The following is a 17,873-nucleotide window of genomic DNA, read 5'->3' on the forward strand; positions in this document are numbered from 1 at the left end:
AGCTTCAGGATTATTTCTAGCTTCTGTGCAAGAAGGGAAAGTTGGAAACTATACAGGATTTATCCAAAATGATGAGATGAAAAAGTGCTCTCTGCAGGAAGGGGTATACCACAATCTTCAAGACAAGAAGCACAATCCCTCTCAAATTCACATGCAATCACCCTATCTACCTTCCTGAAGGAGCCTAGTGCAGCCTGGGGTCCACCCAGAGAGCTCATGCTGCCAAAAACTCTGTCCACAGAGTTCACAAGATCAGAAGAATCCCTGCAAGTTGTCCTTGCATAATAATGGCATATTAAGAGAACACTCCAGGCTGATTATATTGTTATGAAGTTGTTCCAATAGGATTAATTTATGCATGAGGAACATAGCATGAAATACACAAAACCACTTAAAACACACAGATTGTAGTTTTTACTTTTATAATTTTAATATTAATGAATTTGAAGAAGTTATGGGATTTCAGGCTCATATTGAAGCAGCCTTTGAAGGGTACAGTATAAGTCATCATGCCTAAAAAGGCTAGCAGCTAGAATTACTGGGCCTTTTGCAAGTACTGTACTAACATACCTTGATAGGGATTGTTTTCTAATGCCTGGGAAGAATATATTACTTTTACATTGTGAGGGCAGATTGGGGTTGGGATTAAGTTCCGAAAAGAGTTCCCCTGCTGTTTTACAGGCTTTGTGGGAGGACAAATTCCAGTCATTCTTCTCCTAACCACACAGCAAGTGACTAATGCATCTCCTGTCACTAGTTACTAGTGTTATGACTGAAGTGTAAATGCAAAGACCACCCTGATGCTTTGCTTCTTTAATCCAGTCAATATTAAACCCCTCCTCTAGAATCTCCTTTATATTCATCTGCATGTTTTCTTTATTTCTTCTTTCAGAATGGAGTCGTTCACAGGGATTTAAAACTGGAAAATATTCTTCTTGATGACAATTGTAACATCAAGGTAAACAGCCTTCATAATCTTTAAATATATATTGCCTTAAACATTTTTTATCAAAGTTGTTACTTTGAAGCATCTGTTTACAGAATAAACAGACTATCTTTGTGATGATTTAAAAATGAATTAAGACTTTTATTTACTTTAAAACTAAAGTAGTAGTTTTCCTCCCCTTTAAGCAATCAACACAAAGGTTAGTAGATCCCTTTCGCAAGATAATGTATTTTACAGATGACTTTTTGCTGGCTGCTGGGACCATGCACACTTTTTTGGCTTACAGGTTTCAAGTGCTTATTTCACCCTCTGAACATTCCTTTGATTGCATCTGAAAAATAAGCAAATCCACTTTCAAAATAAACTCAAGCAGAGCACATGCCCTTCATTAGGAAGTGGCCTTAGAACTCTAGGCACAATGATAGCTTTCAGATTAGTTTTTGGTGATGTCATAACTATGTCAAAAATCTTTAGTAAAAGCATGGGAATGACCTTTTCATTCTTCTTGGAAAAAGGGATGGCTAAGATACAAGCTACGTGATGCTTTATGGGAAACTCTTCCTGCTTCCAAAAATCCACATTCCATTGTTTAAACTTCTAAGTATGCTTAATTATATAATATTATAATTATATAATAAAATTTTTCTTATCTTGGATCAGGGTCCTTAAGGTATAGCATGAAAGCACATGATGCTGTAACCAAGGTGATATAAAACAGATCCCAACCTGGTCAATAACTACAATTGGCATATCATCTAAGAACCCCATTAGTGGTACTTGGAATGTAAATAAATCCCTTTTTCCTCAAATATATGTAATACTTAATGGGTGGTATTGGTCCATATCTAAGAAACACTCTTAGTAAGAATTCTTTCCTTCCAGGGGTTCTAGTGATTCATGAAAATCCAAGAAATGTATTATTAAACATATCACACATTTATTGTATTTCATTGTAAAGTTGCTATTTTGGTTGTCAGATTTGGGTGCATATATTCCATAGGGATTGATCAATTTGTCCAGTATAGAGGACAGGGATGTCAAACTCAAGCCCAAGGGCTGAATCTGGCCCATGGTGTGCTTAGATCTGGCCCACGGGGCTGCCCTGGAAACAGCAAAGGACCAGTCTGCAGTGCAGAGGATTGCAGGAAGCCATTGCAGCCAAAAGCGGAGCTTGGGATGCCATTTTCACTGGCAGAAGGTTTGGGCCACCACAGGTACCCTGACATGAGTGATATCGAACTGGTTATGCCCACCCTGGCCCTCCGAGGTCAAATACAACCCTAATGTGGCCCTCAATGAAATCAAGTTTATACCCCTAGTGTAGGAGAAGAATAGAAGATGCATCTGGTAAAATGAGCTGTAGTTCATAAAAGCTTATACCGTTAAATAAAATGTGATAACTTGGAAGATGCTACCAGACTCCATGTGATCTAATATAAGGTATATATAGATATTGATTGTATATATTACATTGAACTACTAGTAATTGTAAGGTTCTTCCTATGAAAGTCCCTTGAGGTTCTGAGTAATATTAGTGTTTCTCAGGCAGTTATTTGGTGGAAGTAACATTGGAATCTGCTTCAGGACATGGATGAGGCAGAGGCGGGTGGGAAAATTATAAAATGTGCCTGGTGTCATCATCTAATTGTAGCAACCTATGTAGTTGCATCAGAATTTGCGGCTCAAACACAGAATGGTGGCTTTTACATTGTGATATTACTATACATATCATCATTTTGGCTTTCTTATAGGTCACGGGTGTTAAACTCACTGCGTCACATTGCTGTCATGTGTATTGCTATGTTTTTCCCATTCACGGAGCTGGGGTGGGTGTGGCCTGTGCGTGACGCATCTGGCCCGTGGACCGCCAGTTTGACACCCCTTTTATAGGTTGAGGGCTGTGCCTAGTATTTGATTCTTGTATTTGTGTTAGCATGAACGAAGAATTGCATAATGAAACATTGTATTCTACTAATTAAATTCTTTATGAAAAAATTGAATGAGAATTCATTAAAAGTTCTATCTTTTCTGTGAGTTAAACAAAGTCTGATGTTTCTTATCTTCAATACATGAATGCCTCTGTCACAGCTAACCACTGCTTCAAGGTCATTGTAATTCTTGCTTCTCATCTCACCTTTATATTTCTACCTATGTTTTCTGTTTCTCTCCTTCTCCCCTCACGCTATACAGTATGTACATATACATGAAACACATTTTTCAGTATCACAATGTGGACTGGGATCCTATAAAAATGTACATTATATGCATTTAGGTGGTTTTAAGACACTTTGGGGTATATATTTTTCCACAGAAGTCTATAGAAGGATACCCTTTTGTGGGGGGAAAATCATAAAACCTTTATTAAAGTGTAATTTTAACGTAATACAAACCAGTGCTTTTTATGTCATGGATATATAACTGATAAATACTATATTATAATAAAACTGGCAGCCTTTGACAGTGTGCTCTGAGAGATAGACCAGTGTTTGGTTTTTGCACTATTGCCTAGATTTTTTTCCTCTTGATGTTTGAAATGAGGTTTGTATTTTTTTTATATATAAATCATAATTCCCCAAAATAATTTGGCCAAAACCAGAACCCTTCTGGCAACAGTCTTTCTTCCTAATCATGGAAATTGAATTCAGTCCTCTTCAAGATACCCTTTGTGGGATCTCACCATATCTGTTACTTCCTTGTAAGAAATGTAAGATGGGAACCGTCTTCCTTCTGCTTCTGTCTCTTTTCCATTGTAAAAGATGTAAGTACATTTGATGGGTCTTGTCCAACACGCATTGAATTCCCCTCCCTGTCTCTCTCTCTCTCTCTCCCAGTCTGAAAGCGGACAAATTTGTTATGTCTGCTAGAGAAGGAGTCACCTTCGGTTATGTGGCATCTCTCTTACAGCCTCTTCGCTTTCTCCCTCCCATTATGTATTTTTCCTAATGTGAATTTCAAGAGATAAAAAATGAAACTTAACAGAAACAGTACCTGAACTAGGTATGAAAAATAACTTTTCCAGTGACCTACATAGTTAAGCCATATTTACTTAACAACTTCAGTGATCCTTTTAACAACTGTGGCAAAAAGGTCACAGAATTGGGCACAGCTTTTTAACAACTGCCTTGCCTAGCAACAGAAATTCTGGTCCCAATTGTGAGGACTATATATATAAAGTTGAGGATTATATATAAAACCAAAAGTTGTTTTGTTACTCTTTGCACTCTTTTAATTGTAAAATCCCTTTCTAGCCAAAACCCCTTTAATCTTGGATTCAATTTTGCTATTATTCCATTTATATAGTGGAACAATGCAACCATTTGTCCAACAGGACAATGCAGTCCTATTTTGAAATTTCTGTACATATACAGTACACATCTACACCTATAGTCTTATATTTCTCAATTTTCACAGTGCTTAGGACTACCTTTTTAAAAATTGTTTTCTTAATATTATTTGTTTAAATTTGACTTGCTGAGCAATTTACTCACTGAGTATAAAGCTTAAAGCTAGTGCTTTTTCCAGTATTACAATTTAGGTTAAGCTTGAAATTGTTCCCTTAAAAATGTTCCTTTACACTACAAATACAATGAAATTTACTCAATGAGTATGAAACTTATGTTCCATCCAATTTTGAGTTAATTCAGATTACCCTAAGCTCAAATATTGAGAAGGTATAAGCATCATATTCAGTGAGTAAATTTCATCACATTTAATATAAGTAGTGAAACAATCATTTCTTTGAGGATAAGGGAATATAGCATCTGGTTTTTTAGCAACCCCTCCCTGTTTGGGAAACATTTGAATTCTTTGGCTCTGTTTAAGTGAGAAGAACTTGAAGGAATCTTGGCTACTATGATTTTGTTCTCCGTAGAGGGGAGGGGAAATGTCAGTTTTAACTAGAAAATCGGATAAACTTGTGAATATAGGAGTTGGCTGAAATAGAAACACTTTTTCCTGAAGGTCAAAAATGAAAATGCTTTGGAGCCAGTTTGAGATTTAAACTTACACACCCATTTGCCTATGTATTTTGTAGATTGTAGGACAATAAGACCACAGATTGTCTTAATAAACTGTACAATGAATGTCAGAACAATCTGCTCTACAGTTTCTTTAAGTAAAGGAAATCTACTGATTCATGGAGTTGTGATTATGAGCTCAAGATAAAGTTCCAGCAAACTCCCTCAGAGTGATTTGATAAGAACTTAAGGAAATTAACTGCAAACTGAACTTTTAAAATTTGCAGACTGAAGTTCTACATCAGCTGCTTCTAATGGGATTTGAGACATACAGTGAAGGCTTTACACAGGGACTTTTTTTCTAGGATTTCTTTCTGCATGCAATTCCAAAACCATGGGACATGAATTGAGACATTGATTTTGAAATGAATATAACTGTCTCACCGTGGACCTCACCCCATTCTTAAGAGGTCCTTAAAGGGTGTGTGCATCAGGAACCAGTGTGCCTACTGTCCCTGTCCTACTGTCCCATTTATCTGTATTTACTTCCTTTCTTCATGTTTATGTTCATACCTATACTTGTTATCTTGTCATGTTTGACAAACAAATAAAATAAATAAATAAAATATAGCTACTGGCTTGTCTTGTAATGTCCTTGTAATGAAATATCAAAAAGCACAGCCTGGAAAATGTCCTATAGCCCACCTATGCAGTTTTTTTACTTCAGAGTAGGATTTTCCACCACATTCAATCATTAGTTTAATATACTCTCTATTATATTGTTCAAGAAGTAGATACTCAATAATTATCTCCTGCTAGGAATGCATGTTAAATTCACAGAACACTTTAATAAAACAGTAGGCCACTTCGACAAATGACCCTGTCAATTTATATGCTGTAGAGAAGGCAACATTCCTATCAGAGGGGAGGATTGTAGAAACCTTGCCAGTATGAGGTAAAAAGTGTTCATATTTCATTAGCCTACAAGATACAAGTGTACTGAAATTGAAAGAATACTCTTCCCTAGTTTTATTTATTTTTCTTCTATAGCAGGAGTGTCAAACTCAGTTTCATTGAGGGCTGCATCAGGGCTGTGGTTGACCTCTGGGGGTCGGGCAGTGTGGCCAACTGGGTGGGCATGTTCAGCTCGATGCCACTCCCCAAACTGCTGGCGTTTTTCCTCTTCGCACTGGGTAGACTGGACTGAAGCGACACAGGCCAGCCCCTTACATTTTCCAGAACAGCCCTGTAGGCCGGATTCAACCATATTGTGGGCCGGCTCTGGCCCATGGACCTTGAGTTTGACACCCCTGTTCTATAGGGACACAGATTGCTGTGACTAAACACTAACACTAAGCCCCAAAGACTCAAAATCTCAAATATAGGAGGTGACCAATGTGATCCTCCCTCTGTTTGTGTGACCTCTTATTTGCTATTGAATAGAGTTTCTCCCAAACAAGCTGGAGTTTATTTATTCTGAAATGGTATAGGGTCTCCTGCTCAAACGGGGTTGGACTAGAAGACCTCCAAGGTCCTTTCCAACTCTATTATTCTATATTCTTATTCATTGGATTTTTATCCCACCTTGTCATTCATCCAAATTTTATTTAATGATAACTTTGGGAATCTTCTCACTCTTTCTTATTTCTAAGCACATATTTGGATCAACTAGACTTCTAAATTGCTTCGCTCCAAGAAAGACCCCAAATATGTTTTGACCCAGCCTTTGCAAGTAGTGATAAAATTTTTGCTCACAAGTAAAACAACCCCTTTTTATAACAGGGCAGTAATAGTCTTTTATTCACAGGGATAAACAAAAATCAAATGTAATTGGTCCCAACAATCCTGGGCTTATCCAATAAATATGAATTGCTTGCTGTATATTAGAAACAAATGGTTGTCTGCAACAACCGGCCACTCCCAAACACCTCCTATTTATTTCCCAGAGAGGAGGGGCTGGCTATCATCTGTGAACCAGAGATATGTGTATCCCTGAGAGCCAGCTTATTGCTTTCCTTTGCTCTCCTCTCCTTTGTTCTCCTCTCCTTTCCATATGCGCATCTGGGATGACCCCTTCTGTTCCTCCCTCTCACTCAGGTCAGGCCCCAAAGACAGCTTTCTCTCCACCTGGGGAAGGACGGAGGCCCTGGCTCTGCCTCTGTCTCTGGTGCTGTTTCCTTATCAGAGCCTTCCAAAGGCTCTGAAGCTGGCCCAGGCTCTGCCTCAACCTCCTCCTCCTCCCCCAACCTCCTGACTCTGCAGCTATCTCTGCTGGCAGCCAAAAGGCCGGAACAAAATATTAGAAAGTCATTTTCATTCTAAGTTTTTATTTTCCAATTTTTCAAAACTGTTCAAAAATATTTTGCAGCCTCTAACTACTATTCTTATTCAATTAGCAGTATGATATGTATGCAAGCATAAATTATTTTGCATGAAAATATTTTTAGCATTACAAATATGTGCTGTATGGTTCCAATGTTTATTTTATTCATAATATACATGTACATTTGAGTTGCCCATGGAAAACAAATGAAAGAAGATGCATTTTGGCGTAGATGTTTTACTAATACAATAACACATACTTTATATAACTGAAATATAATATAATATATAATGTAATTGAAAACGAGAATTAAAAGAAATATAACAGCTGTTATAAACTCCTCGTGCTACTATTCTGAAACTAAGAAAGAAACAGAATGGAAAAAAGGCTTGTATTAATGTTACATATTATCCATAGCCAACCGCTTCTAAATTTGTCTTTACAGATTGCAGACTTTGGTCTTTCAAATCTTTATCAGAAGGATAAATTTCTCCAGACTTTCTGTGGAAGTCCACTATATGCATCTCCTGAAATTGTTAATGGAAGACCTTATCGAGGACCAGAGGTAAACAAAATTCAGAAGAAATAAACATTTTTTAAAAATGGAATGAAAAGTATAAATTTATGTATTGATTAATTCATTTTATATAGCTGGTTTGTGTAAATATTCTGTGTGTATGGAATTCAGTGAAAATGTTTTTTTTTTTTTGATAATCCAAAAAGTAATAATCTTTGCATACAAGATGCTTTAAAGTCTTGTTTTCATTCTTCATTGCTGGATTTTCTACAGAATACTTATACCTTTTTAAATAATGGTAGATGGATGTTTTGTTTCTTTAGTAATTTCAGCATCTTCAGGAGTCACCATATTTTACTCCTTATGTTTCTTTCTGCTTTAGGTTGACAGCTGGGCTCTTGGTGTTTTACTTTATACTCTGGTTTATGGAACAATGCCCTTTGATGGCTTTGATCACAAAAATCTGATCAGGCAGATCAGTAGTGGAGAATATCGTGAGCCAACACAGCCCTCAGGTATCAAAAGATGTGTCATGCATGGTGCATTGACATAATAGGGGTTTCTAATGGCTTGTTTTACATCCTTTCTGATGTTTGCTATGTGGAGGAGTTGGATGGATAAAACAGAAATACTGCAGTACAAACTAAGGATTCTCAATTTGCATCAAAGGCTATCTGGATGCTTTTGATTTTCAAAGGGTATTGTGAGAAGTTTGAGGAAGATCTGTTTAAAGCAACAAGTATTTCTGATGTATGATAGCTGGAAAGTATTATCAACTGCCCTAAAGAGGCAAGGAGAAGTCATACATTATTTCTTAAGTCTATACTTGAAAATATGACATTGTGTAAGTCCACAGTCTTTCTCAGCAGAAAGAGACAAGCACTTTGGAATAGTACAAGGAAAATGGTGGATTCTAGAGGGTTACAAGTACCATTAGTTAGGCAGAGCTGCAAGCTACTAGATGTAGAACTATTCTTCAAGGAATTAAGTCACCAAAACCATGACAATACATAATCCATCTTTTCCCCAGACACTGGATCAGGAGGATTTGGTTCTCATCCTTTTTGTTAGATAGAATTTTTGTTGTTAGTTTTACTATATTTTATATGGAATTATTTTTGTTTTCTTGTTTTATTTGTACACTGTCCTGAATCATTTTTAAAAGGTGACCACAGAAATAAAGACATATATTCCAGTTGAATATTCATCACAATTGTAAGATTCTCTCTGATGTTTAATTTTCCCTAACTATGTGGGTACCATAAGGACTTCATGTTTTGTGATTCATTCTCAGTCAGTTTTCACCTCTTAGATTACAAATGGAAGCCCCAATAAAGCAGATAGGAATATAAAGGTTTTGTTGAAAATTGTTCACCAATAAGCAGTTTGCCTGTTCTGTGACCCGTTTTAATTTCTTTCTCACAGTCTTGGGGTACCTAGGTTCTAACAATGTCTATGAAATATTGACTTGAAAGTAAATTCTAATTTTATATCTAATACTTACTGGCCAAACATTATTCAATTCTTTAGTTCTGTAATGCAGAACTCCTATAATAGATAATTTGAAGACAGATTGAATTGTATTACAGTTTCCCTCTTAAAATGTCGATTGCCAGGTCATTTTGTTCTGACCTAGGCTTCCCCAACAGCACAAAACCTTTTATTTGATTTACAATGAATTTCCTCTCCAACAAAATTCTGGCCAACAGTCTTTCAAGATAGTTCCCAATTACAAACCTTTATCAGGCTTGGAGCATGGCCAGGCCGATATCTTTCAGATCCTGCAATACTTGGCAAGGATGCCAGAAGGAACTAATTGTCTCCTGCAAAGCCCCACTCCCCTTTCATTCTTTTATTCCCTATGGGAGGGGCCATTCACCATCCACCTGTGGCTTTACTCCCAAGTCGGCCCTTGTCCCTCAGCTGTTCCCTTCTTCTGGCAATTCTGCACATATGCACACTGGAAACAGGCTCCAGCTCTTCTGCCTCACTGATGTCTGACTCTGAAGGCAGCTGATAACTGTCAGATGGCCCTGGCCCCATCTCTGCCTCCTACGCAGAGCACTTGTCAGAGCCTTCCCCAGACTCCAGGACTGGCCCATGTTCCTTCCCAACCTCCCCACTGTCCGAATCTGCTGCCAGCTCTGCTGGCTGCTGTCGGGCCACAACAGATTTATTGCCACGGACTTCTGTTGACAGGCTGAAATGTTGCTGCTGATCATAATGTCTAATGTCCTAAACATTGACCAAGACATATCTGCTTTTTTTCTCTCATGTGCCATAGCAAATCTGAGTGACAGTGAATTTGTTTCAAATTTGTTTCATCTAACTAGGTGATAGTCAAAAGTCTCTTAGTCTTTACAAGGAAGCTACAAAGTGTTACTTGATAGAGATTCATTTCAGCCATTAGAATTGTGTGTGTGTGTGGGTGTGCACATGTGTGTAAATTAAAAAAATAATAACAGACTTTGGAGAGCAAACTTTGGCTTAAGAATTTAGTCCTATGTTGACCATCAACAAGTCTTTCACAATTTATTAAAAATACAGAAGGATGTTGATGACAGCAATTAAAAAACTAGGCTGAAAAATTAAAGGCACCATTTGGTTTGACATGGGAACACCAAAATCTACCAAATATTTTAACATTGTTCTCACGGAGATGGTAAATCTGATGGTTAAAGGTAGAAGAATTGGACTAGTTGTATTCCAGGTTATATGCATTTAGCTATTAGAAATAATACATAGGCTTTCTCTCATACACACACAAATATACATTCCTTATATACAGTCAGTCTCCAAGTAGACTATATTTGACAAATATATATGTTTTGATTTTTATACATTCTATTACAAACTCTAATTTTACTGAAAGATAAATCTCACATATTAGCCTCCAGAGTGCAACTCAGGTTGTTTTCCTTTAAAAAGCAGATTAAATTCAAGATTTGTATAGTTGTTCAGGAAAGTCTTATAACACTTAAAACTACTGATAAATATTTACATAATAAATATTTCTATAGATATATATTAAGAAAAGGATTGTCATTTGCTTTTATCCCTACAATCTACATGCAAAAATTGACAGATTTTCTGAATCTGTGTTTCTTCATATGTGCTTCCCTTTACTATATTCATTCAGCAACCTTGGGGAAAAAAACAGACCAGTATTATTAAATATTATGTATGAACCGTTTTCATGATATGGAAAAGTAATTTAGTGTCAGTTTGTACCAGGAATCTACCCCTAGGAAATCTGTCAGTCAACTACCTACCTACTTAATCCCTTTCTTCCAGGCCAATATACTGCCCTGCGTAATTTTCGTGTCATTTGCAACTATCCATTATATGTTAGATTCTGTATTAATGTAAAATCTTAAGCTCAAAAGTCTTTAATGTATATTATTTGTTAATAGATGCTCGCGGCCTGATCAGATGGATGCTGATGGTGAATCCTGAGCGCAGAGCAACCATTGAAGACATTGCCAACCACTGGTGGGTTAACTGGGGCTATAAGAGTACTGTTTGTGATTGTGATGCCTTGCAAGACTCTGAGTCCCCTCTGCTGTCTAGATTCATAGACTGGCATCATCGATCCAGTGGCCTTCAGCCAGAGACTGAGACCAAAATGAAGTGCCTTTCTAAACCAAAAGGATCCGAAGTCCATTTAGAGAGACAGAGATCCCTCAAAAAATCAAAGAAGGAAAATGACATTGCACAGTCTATCCAAGAAGGAGTTGACAACTCCTGCAAATTAAATTCCAAGAGGCCAAAAGGTATTTTGAAGAAGAGGAGCAATAGTGAACATCGATCTCACAGTGCAGGATTCATAGAAGGAGTAGTCAATCCAGTATTGCCCTCCACTTTTAAAAAAGAACAAGAATTATGTAGAACAGGTATACCAATTAAGAGTGTTTTGGAAGGGGATATAACGGGTAAATACAGCACTAAGCAGTCTTCTTTAATGCCAAAAAAGGGAATCCTCAAGAAGACTCAGCAAAGAGAATCGGGATACTACTCATCTCCAGAACGGAGTGAATCTTCAGAACTCCTGGATCATAATGAGGAGGTAGGAAACAGTGATACATCCCCAAATATCATCGAAACGTTAAGGATAGAGTCTTACAGTCATTCCTACAGACGGAAGGGTATTTTAAAACACAGTAGCAAGTATTCCACCACTACTGCACATTCAGCTTTGATCCATTCTGATAGACCAGTGACGAAAGGCATGGAGGAAGCAGGTCTGGCTGTAGATGGATTATCTCGAAGTTACAGTCGCCCTTCTAGTGTGATTAGTGATGACAGCATTCTTTCCAGTGACTCTTTTGACTTGGTGGACTTGCAAGAGAACAAACTTAAAATAAAAAGCTGTGTGTCTGCTGAAAACTTCCTCCAGATCCAAGATTTCCAAGGACTTCAAAAAAACCGCTCACGACCACAGTACCTGAAGCGTTACCGAAATCGGACAAGTGATAGTTTTTCTCTTCTTACAGACATGGATGATGTCACTCAGGTCTACAAGAAGGCTCTAGAGATCTGTAATAAATTTAATTAGCAGATGGGGAAAAAGTAGGACTGGAGAGAAAGGGTCTTGGATACCTTTATGATGGAGTTGGCCCAATTATCAATTAGCTGAAAGTAACAACATTGTTATAAGGAGAAGTCCTTTGAAAATACCACCTCATGCTTATTATTCAAACTTGGAGTTCATGCAGTTAAAATACTACCTAATGTACAAAGAAATTATGGTAATATATGAAGAAAACTCTGGCAGATAGAAAAAAAATAAAATCTTCCAGTGTAGTAAGTTGAAACTAGATAAAATATAAACTGAAAAAAGGTACTTTTCATTTTTGTTAGAGAAGGTAACTAACTAGTGGAAAAGCTATAACTTTAAGAGTAAAAAATAATCAACAGTTAAAAATAATAAATTATTGGCGAATGGATTTATCAGTATCTATACTGATGAATTAAACTTCAGCTAATTAAGTTGAATTTCAACCAAAGGAGATCCTAACTGAAAAATACATGCAAAAAGGACTGGGCTAAAAACTTTGTGGGCATACTTGCCTAGCCATTTATTGGAAATGCTGGTTATAATATTTTTCTTTTGAAAAGCATTTAGCAATTTAAGTGGGAAATATTTCATTTTTTATAGAACTTCAGTTAGCAAGAAATAGTAATGTAGTAAAAATGATGAGTTGAGAGACAAGAACCATATTCTTTTCCCAATTAGTGGGGACTCTGGAAATCTGTATGTCTGCAATTAAAAATAAATTGTTTGAAGTGCCAAGAACCTTTAACAGGTTTTTTTTCACCACTTGTGCGTTTATGTAAGTTATAGAAACCATAAAGTTTTTCTAAAGGATAATTTATGAAACCATAAGTATGTTATGCAAAGTGATCTAATGCTGATTTAATGAGCTGCAGAATTTAAGTTTTATCAAAGACTTTGAGTTTAGTTCTTGCAGACCTCAGTTTAGGACAGATTTCCAGAGCCCTGTTAATAGGCAGTGGTGTGAATGGCTAGATGAAACAAAGTGATGAGGATGACTAGAAGGAATACACCCAAAGGTGCTTTTTCAAAAGGCAATTGGACTTCCTTGTTTTGTCTTTGAAGATGTTTCGCTTCTCATCCAAGAAGCTTCTTCAGTTCTGAAAGCCCAGTTGTCTTTTGAAAAGCACCTTTGGGATAACCATAACCTGGATGACTGAGAATCTCCATAGATATTTAGAAGGAGTACAGTTTACGTGTAAGAAAAAGATAATAGGGTAGTGGACTTCATGAGGAATTCAATTTAAGAATATATGTGTATTATAGATGATATTGTTAGATCAGTTGAATCAAATTGGAGAAAACAAGACATGATTCATGGATGTCATTCTAAAATTTCAATTAAAGGTTTCAACTCCCATAAAGATACCACTTGGGTTTACTGGATTATATGAAAGAATGTAAGCCTCTTTTTAAATAGGCACTATGTGGTTGATAGGCCTGGGCAATGGAGACTTCTGACTTACTTTAGGTCACACATATCCCAGAAAGCAGTTCAGAGTTTCAGTACAGTAACATTATTAAGGTAGTTTACAGAATCAGTGTTGTAACCCTTTGTTGAAAAAATAGGCCAACTCAAATCTAACTAGGCTAAGAGTACTTCCTTCATTTAAGCTATGCCAGTTTCATTACAAAGAACATAATTCCCCTCCCTTTAATTTGAGGCTCCCAAATTACAGGAATCTAGTGCCAATTCCAAAGGATTTCAAAGCAAAGATACTAAAATATTAGAATTAACTGACAGTGTGGTTGTACAGTTCTCATAATTTTGTTGAAAAAATGGATGCACTTGGAATTTGGGGACTATGATGTAGATGCTTTCATGAAACAGCTGGTGTGAGGAGGGAAATTTAATGTTCTTAAAATGAATGATGTATGATCCTGTTCAATGACAAAACGTACTGTAACTGAAAGACTAATAAGTCTCTTTTGAAGCCTTCTCTAGCTTCTGTCCACCGAATGCTGTATATTCCAGCTTAATTTTGCATTATTTCTGGACAGATGTGCACATATCCAAACATTTTTATGTTCAAAGAATGCCTCTGAAACCTATAGAGGTTTGCTTTGTAGCAGATTAGCTTCTCTTTATAAAAATTAAAAGACCGTCTTAAAAAGTAAACAGAAGCAGCAGGGAACATGATGGGCACTATGACAGGTATCTGTAGACAACTTGTTGCTACCATTAAGATTAGTGAATTAATTGATTTCCTTTTCCCAAATAACAGAAAGATCATTGTATTCTTCCAAAACATATTGGATCAAATAATCCAAAATGGTACCAAATGATAATAGTATCCCTATAGTACTATCCAGCTGGACTTGTCATTGATACTAAATAGAAATGCTTCCAAAGGTATTCTAGTAATATAGTAATTGATTGTATCCACCTACCATATCCTTTGTCTTCCAGTTCTTATACATCTTTCAACCTTGCCAAGCAATTCTTTTTTCTATTCCATCATCTACTTGTACCATATGCCTAAAATGAACAATCTGATTTTATTTGGACTAATTTACTGGTTCTTCCAGCAAGTCATGATATATTTAAAAAAACCCAAATCCATAGTTCAAAGTCATCTACCTTCTCATTGTCTTTCAGTATCCATTTTCACAGCTGTACATTGCCACAACAATTACAATTCAAGTATTCTGAACTTTGTTGACATTGAGGTCTCTTTCACGATTTTATATAAGTTTTATTACTGTCTTCTTTCTTAACCAACCTATGCTTTAGATTGCATACAGCTCGTCTTTATTTATTGAGTTCAAAAAACTAAAAACACCTTCATATTCACACTTTGTCTTCTTAATATTTAATGTTATCTTGGATGTCTCACTTTTTATTTTTACCTTCATAATGAGTTCATCCAAGTCTTTTTGAATTTAAATTCCAAGTGCTAAATATGAAGCCCAGAACTATGTTTACTTAGTCAGCCTCACTGGATTGACTGGTAAGCAAATTTGTTCAGAGATTTCCACCTTAGAAGGGTACATATGTTTCAACGCACAGCTTAAAAAAAAAGCATAGTTCAGTAATTTGGATAAATTTAAGATTTATTAATAAAGACCAGGTTTTGATTCATGAATAGGCAACCCTTTTTCATTTCAGAACTAAGGATTGGTCTCAGTTGTTTTAAAGTAGAATAGTGCTAATTGCTACTTGTCTTCAGCAAGCCCAGTTTAACATGCAGTTGATAAACATTGAGAAGAAAAGGGAACTCTCAACAGCTCCTGGGAAGAACTAAGAATTGTTCTTACATTTAGCTCTGTGTTGTAGCCCAGGCCTGTCATCTTGTATACAAATGTGAATGACTGATTAACTCGGTGTTTCTCAACCTTGGCAACTTCAAGATGTGTGCACTTTTATTCCTAGAATTCTGCAAGTTGAAGTCCACGCATCTTAAAAGTTAGGAAGGTTGAGAAACACTGGTTTAACTGATTGCTGCCAAACTGGAAAAATGTTCTGTAGGGACTTACTGGCATATTATCATTCTTAGAAGAACCAGAACTCTTGACTGCACATTGTTATTAATAGTGCTGTGTAATTTTTTTCCTTATTTAATTTGCAAAGAATTTTTTTTGTCTTTAAAGTTGACTTTTGTATTTGTTTTCCTTTAATTTATTGGTCTGAAAGCCATTTCAAAGGTATAATAATATATTTTGGTATAATTTAATTGGTTCTGCATTATTTTACAGCTTTGGCCAAAACATTGCCTTAAGAAAATGTTTTGTTTTTCATTTTGCTTATTGGTTGGTTTGATTATTTTGAAGCAGAGGGAAACGCTGGATAATCACCCAAAGTGTTTGTATTTTTAATCTGATCTTGTCTTTTTTATTAAATAAAATTTGATAAAATGTGAATGGCGTCTGTTTCCCATCTTCAATACTCTATAAGAGATCCGCTTTGCAGTAGTGTTTAATGGTTACTTTAAGGAACATTGTGAAGTGTCCTAGAATGTGCACTAAAGAGTTGACGTCATCTTGACAAACAGTTTGTGGAATGCTCTAAAAATAAGTGAGCATCTTTGTCATCTCACACCATTGTTTGGCATCTCAATCTCTTAAATTTCAGCTTAAGATGTAGAGCACCTGGAACGACATTGAAGTTGATTTCCTAATAAACATGGAAGTTTGCAGAGCATGTGAGTAGACAGTTTCAACCCATTTTCCAATTGTTGAGTTTCACCAATCCTCTTCCCATTCTTCCTGATAATAAATTCAGTATCATTTCCTACAAGCCATTTAAATGTTTACAGCAGGACACATTTGTTTCCCTCTTGATGTTTTGCACATCCCCCTCTTTGCAACTTCCCAAACTTGTGCAACAAACTTAAAGTTTAAAGGGGTTTCTGGTTTCTAATGAAAGTGCAGCTTAATTTTTTTAATTTTAATTTTAAAATTGTATTTAATTTTACAATTTCATATGTGGACCTTGCTAATATGTGGTAAAAGAGTAGAAATCATACATACTTCTGCTGACTGCTGGCTGACTATAGTTTGGCACTTCAGATCTCATCAGGCTCAAGGTTGACTCAGCCTTCCATTCTTCCAAGGCCACTAAAATCAGGAGCCAGGTTATCAGCCCAATAGGCTGACTCTGTAAAGCACTTAGAGAGGGCTATAAAGCACTGTGAAGCAGTATATAAGTGCTACTGCTATTGCTATTCAGTCTTATACTAAAAGGGAAAAAAATCTGTTAATTTTAGTATAATACAAGTTCTAATTCTGGCTACAAGTTATCATGTTCAGTGACTGAAGGACAACAAAATTTAATTTTCAGAAACATGGCCTCCTGAGAAAATACCCTCCCCAAAATCCCCACCCCTACCAATCCATATTTTATTTATTACATTGTTTTTGACAGAAGTATTATTTCTGAAAGCCATTTTGTTTTGTTCCCATATAATCTTATTTCATTTTATTGTCATATTCTTGATTTTAGCTTTGACACAAAAAGATCAGATATTTTTTGTTAATGTTCGCTATATGTGCCATGTGCCATTCCAGGTAAATATGGGGCATCTTTTTATATTTCATCCCCTATTACAGGATGAAGCACCCAGTATCCATGATAGTGCCATTGCTCATGAATGCCACCACATTTCTGTTTTTACTTTTTTTTCCCCATTTGAGGCAGAATGAATTAGTAACCTCTGAACTTCCTTTGACCCATAGAAATAGAATGGCTGACTTGTTTAACTAAATTGTTAATATTAATGCTGACTTCAAAAATGCAGACCATAATAAAAATCAAATTGAATTAAATTGATACAGCCTGATCAGTGAAAGCCTAGCAGATGACTGACATATAAATCTCTAGGTGTGATATTGGCAGTTAATTATAGACATGAAAATTATATTCACAGTATTTTATGCAGAATAAGATTTACTTATAACAAGAACCCTGAGCAGTGGTGGGATTCAATTTTTTTTTACTACCGGTTCTGTGGGCGTGGCTTGGTGGGCGTGGCTGGGGAAGGATACTATAAAATCTCCAGTCAGAGGTGGTATTTGCTGTTTTTCCAAACTACTCAAAATTTCCACTACCGGTTCTCCAGAACTGGTCAGAACCTGCT

General features: G+C 36.3%; 1 protein-coding gene across 1 annotated transcript in view; it reads left to right on the forward strand.

Moving 5' to 3' along the window:
* Positions 1-16,158, forward strand: part of NUAK1 (NUAK family kinase 1) — a 62,262-nt gene extending 46,104 nt beyond the window's left edge. The window contains 4 exon segments of the mRNA XM_087935608.1: positions 893-958; positions 7,671-7,790; positions 8,125-8,257; positions 11,156-16,158. Of these exon segments, the coding sequence (XP_087791734.1) occupies positions 893-958; positions 7,671-7,790; positions 8,125-8,257; positions 11,156-12,297 (1,461 nt within the window). The 3' untranslated portion in view covers positions 12,298-16,158.
* Positions 16,159-17,873: the final 1,715 nt, after the last annotated feature.

The sequence above is a fragment of the Pseudonaja textilis genome, chromosome 5 (genome assembly GCF_049901715.1).
Source record: "Pseudonaja textilis isolate UNSWEBS1 chromosome 5, rPseTex1.2, whole genome shotgun sequence".
NCBI classification, from domain to species: domain Eukaryota; kingdom Metazoa; phylum Chordata; class Lepidosauria; order Squamata; family Elapidae; genus Pseudonaja; species Pseudonaja textilis.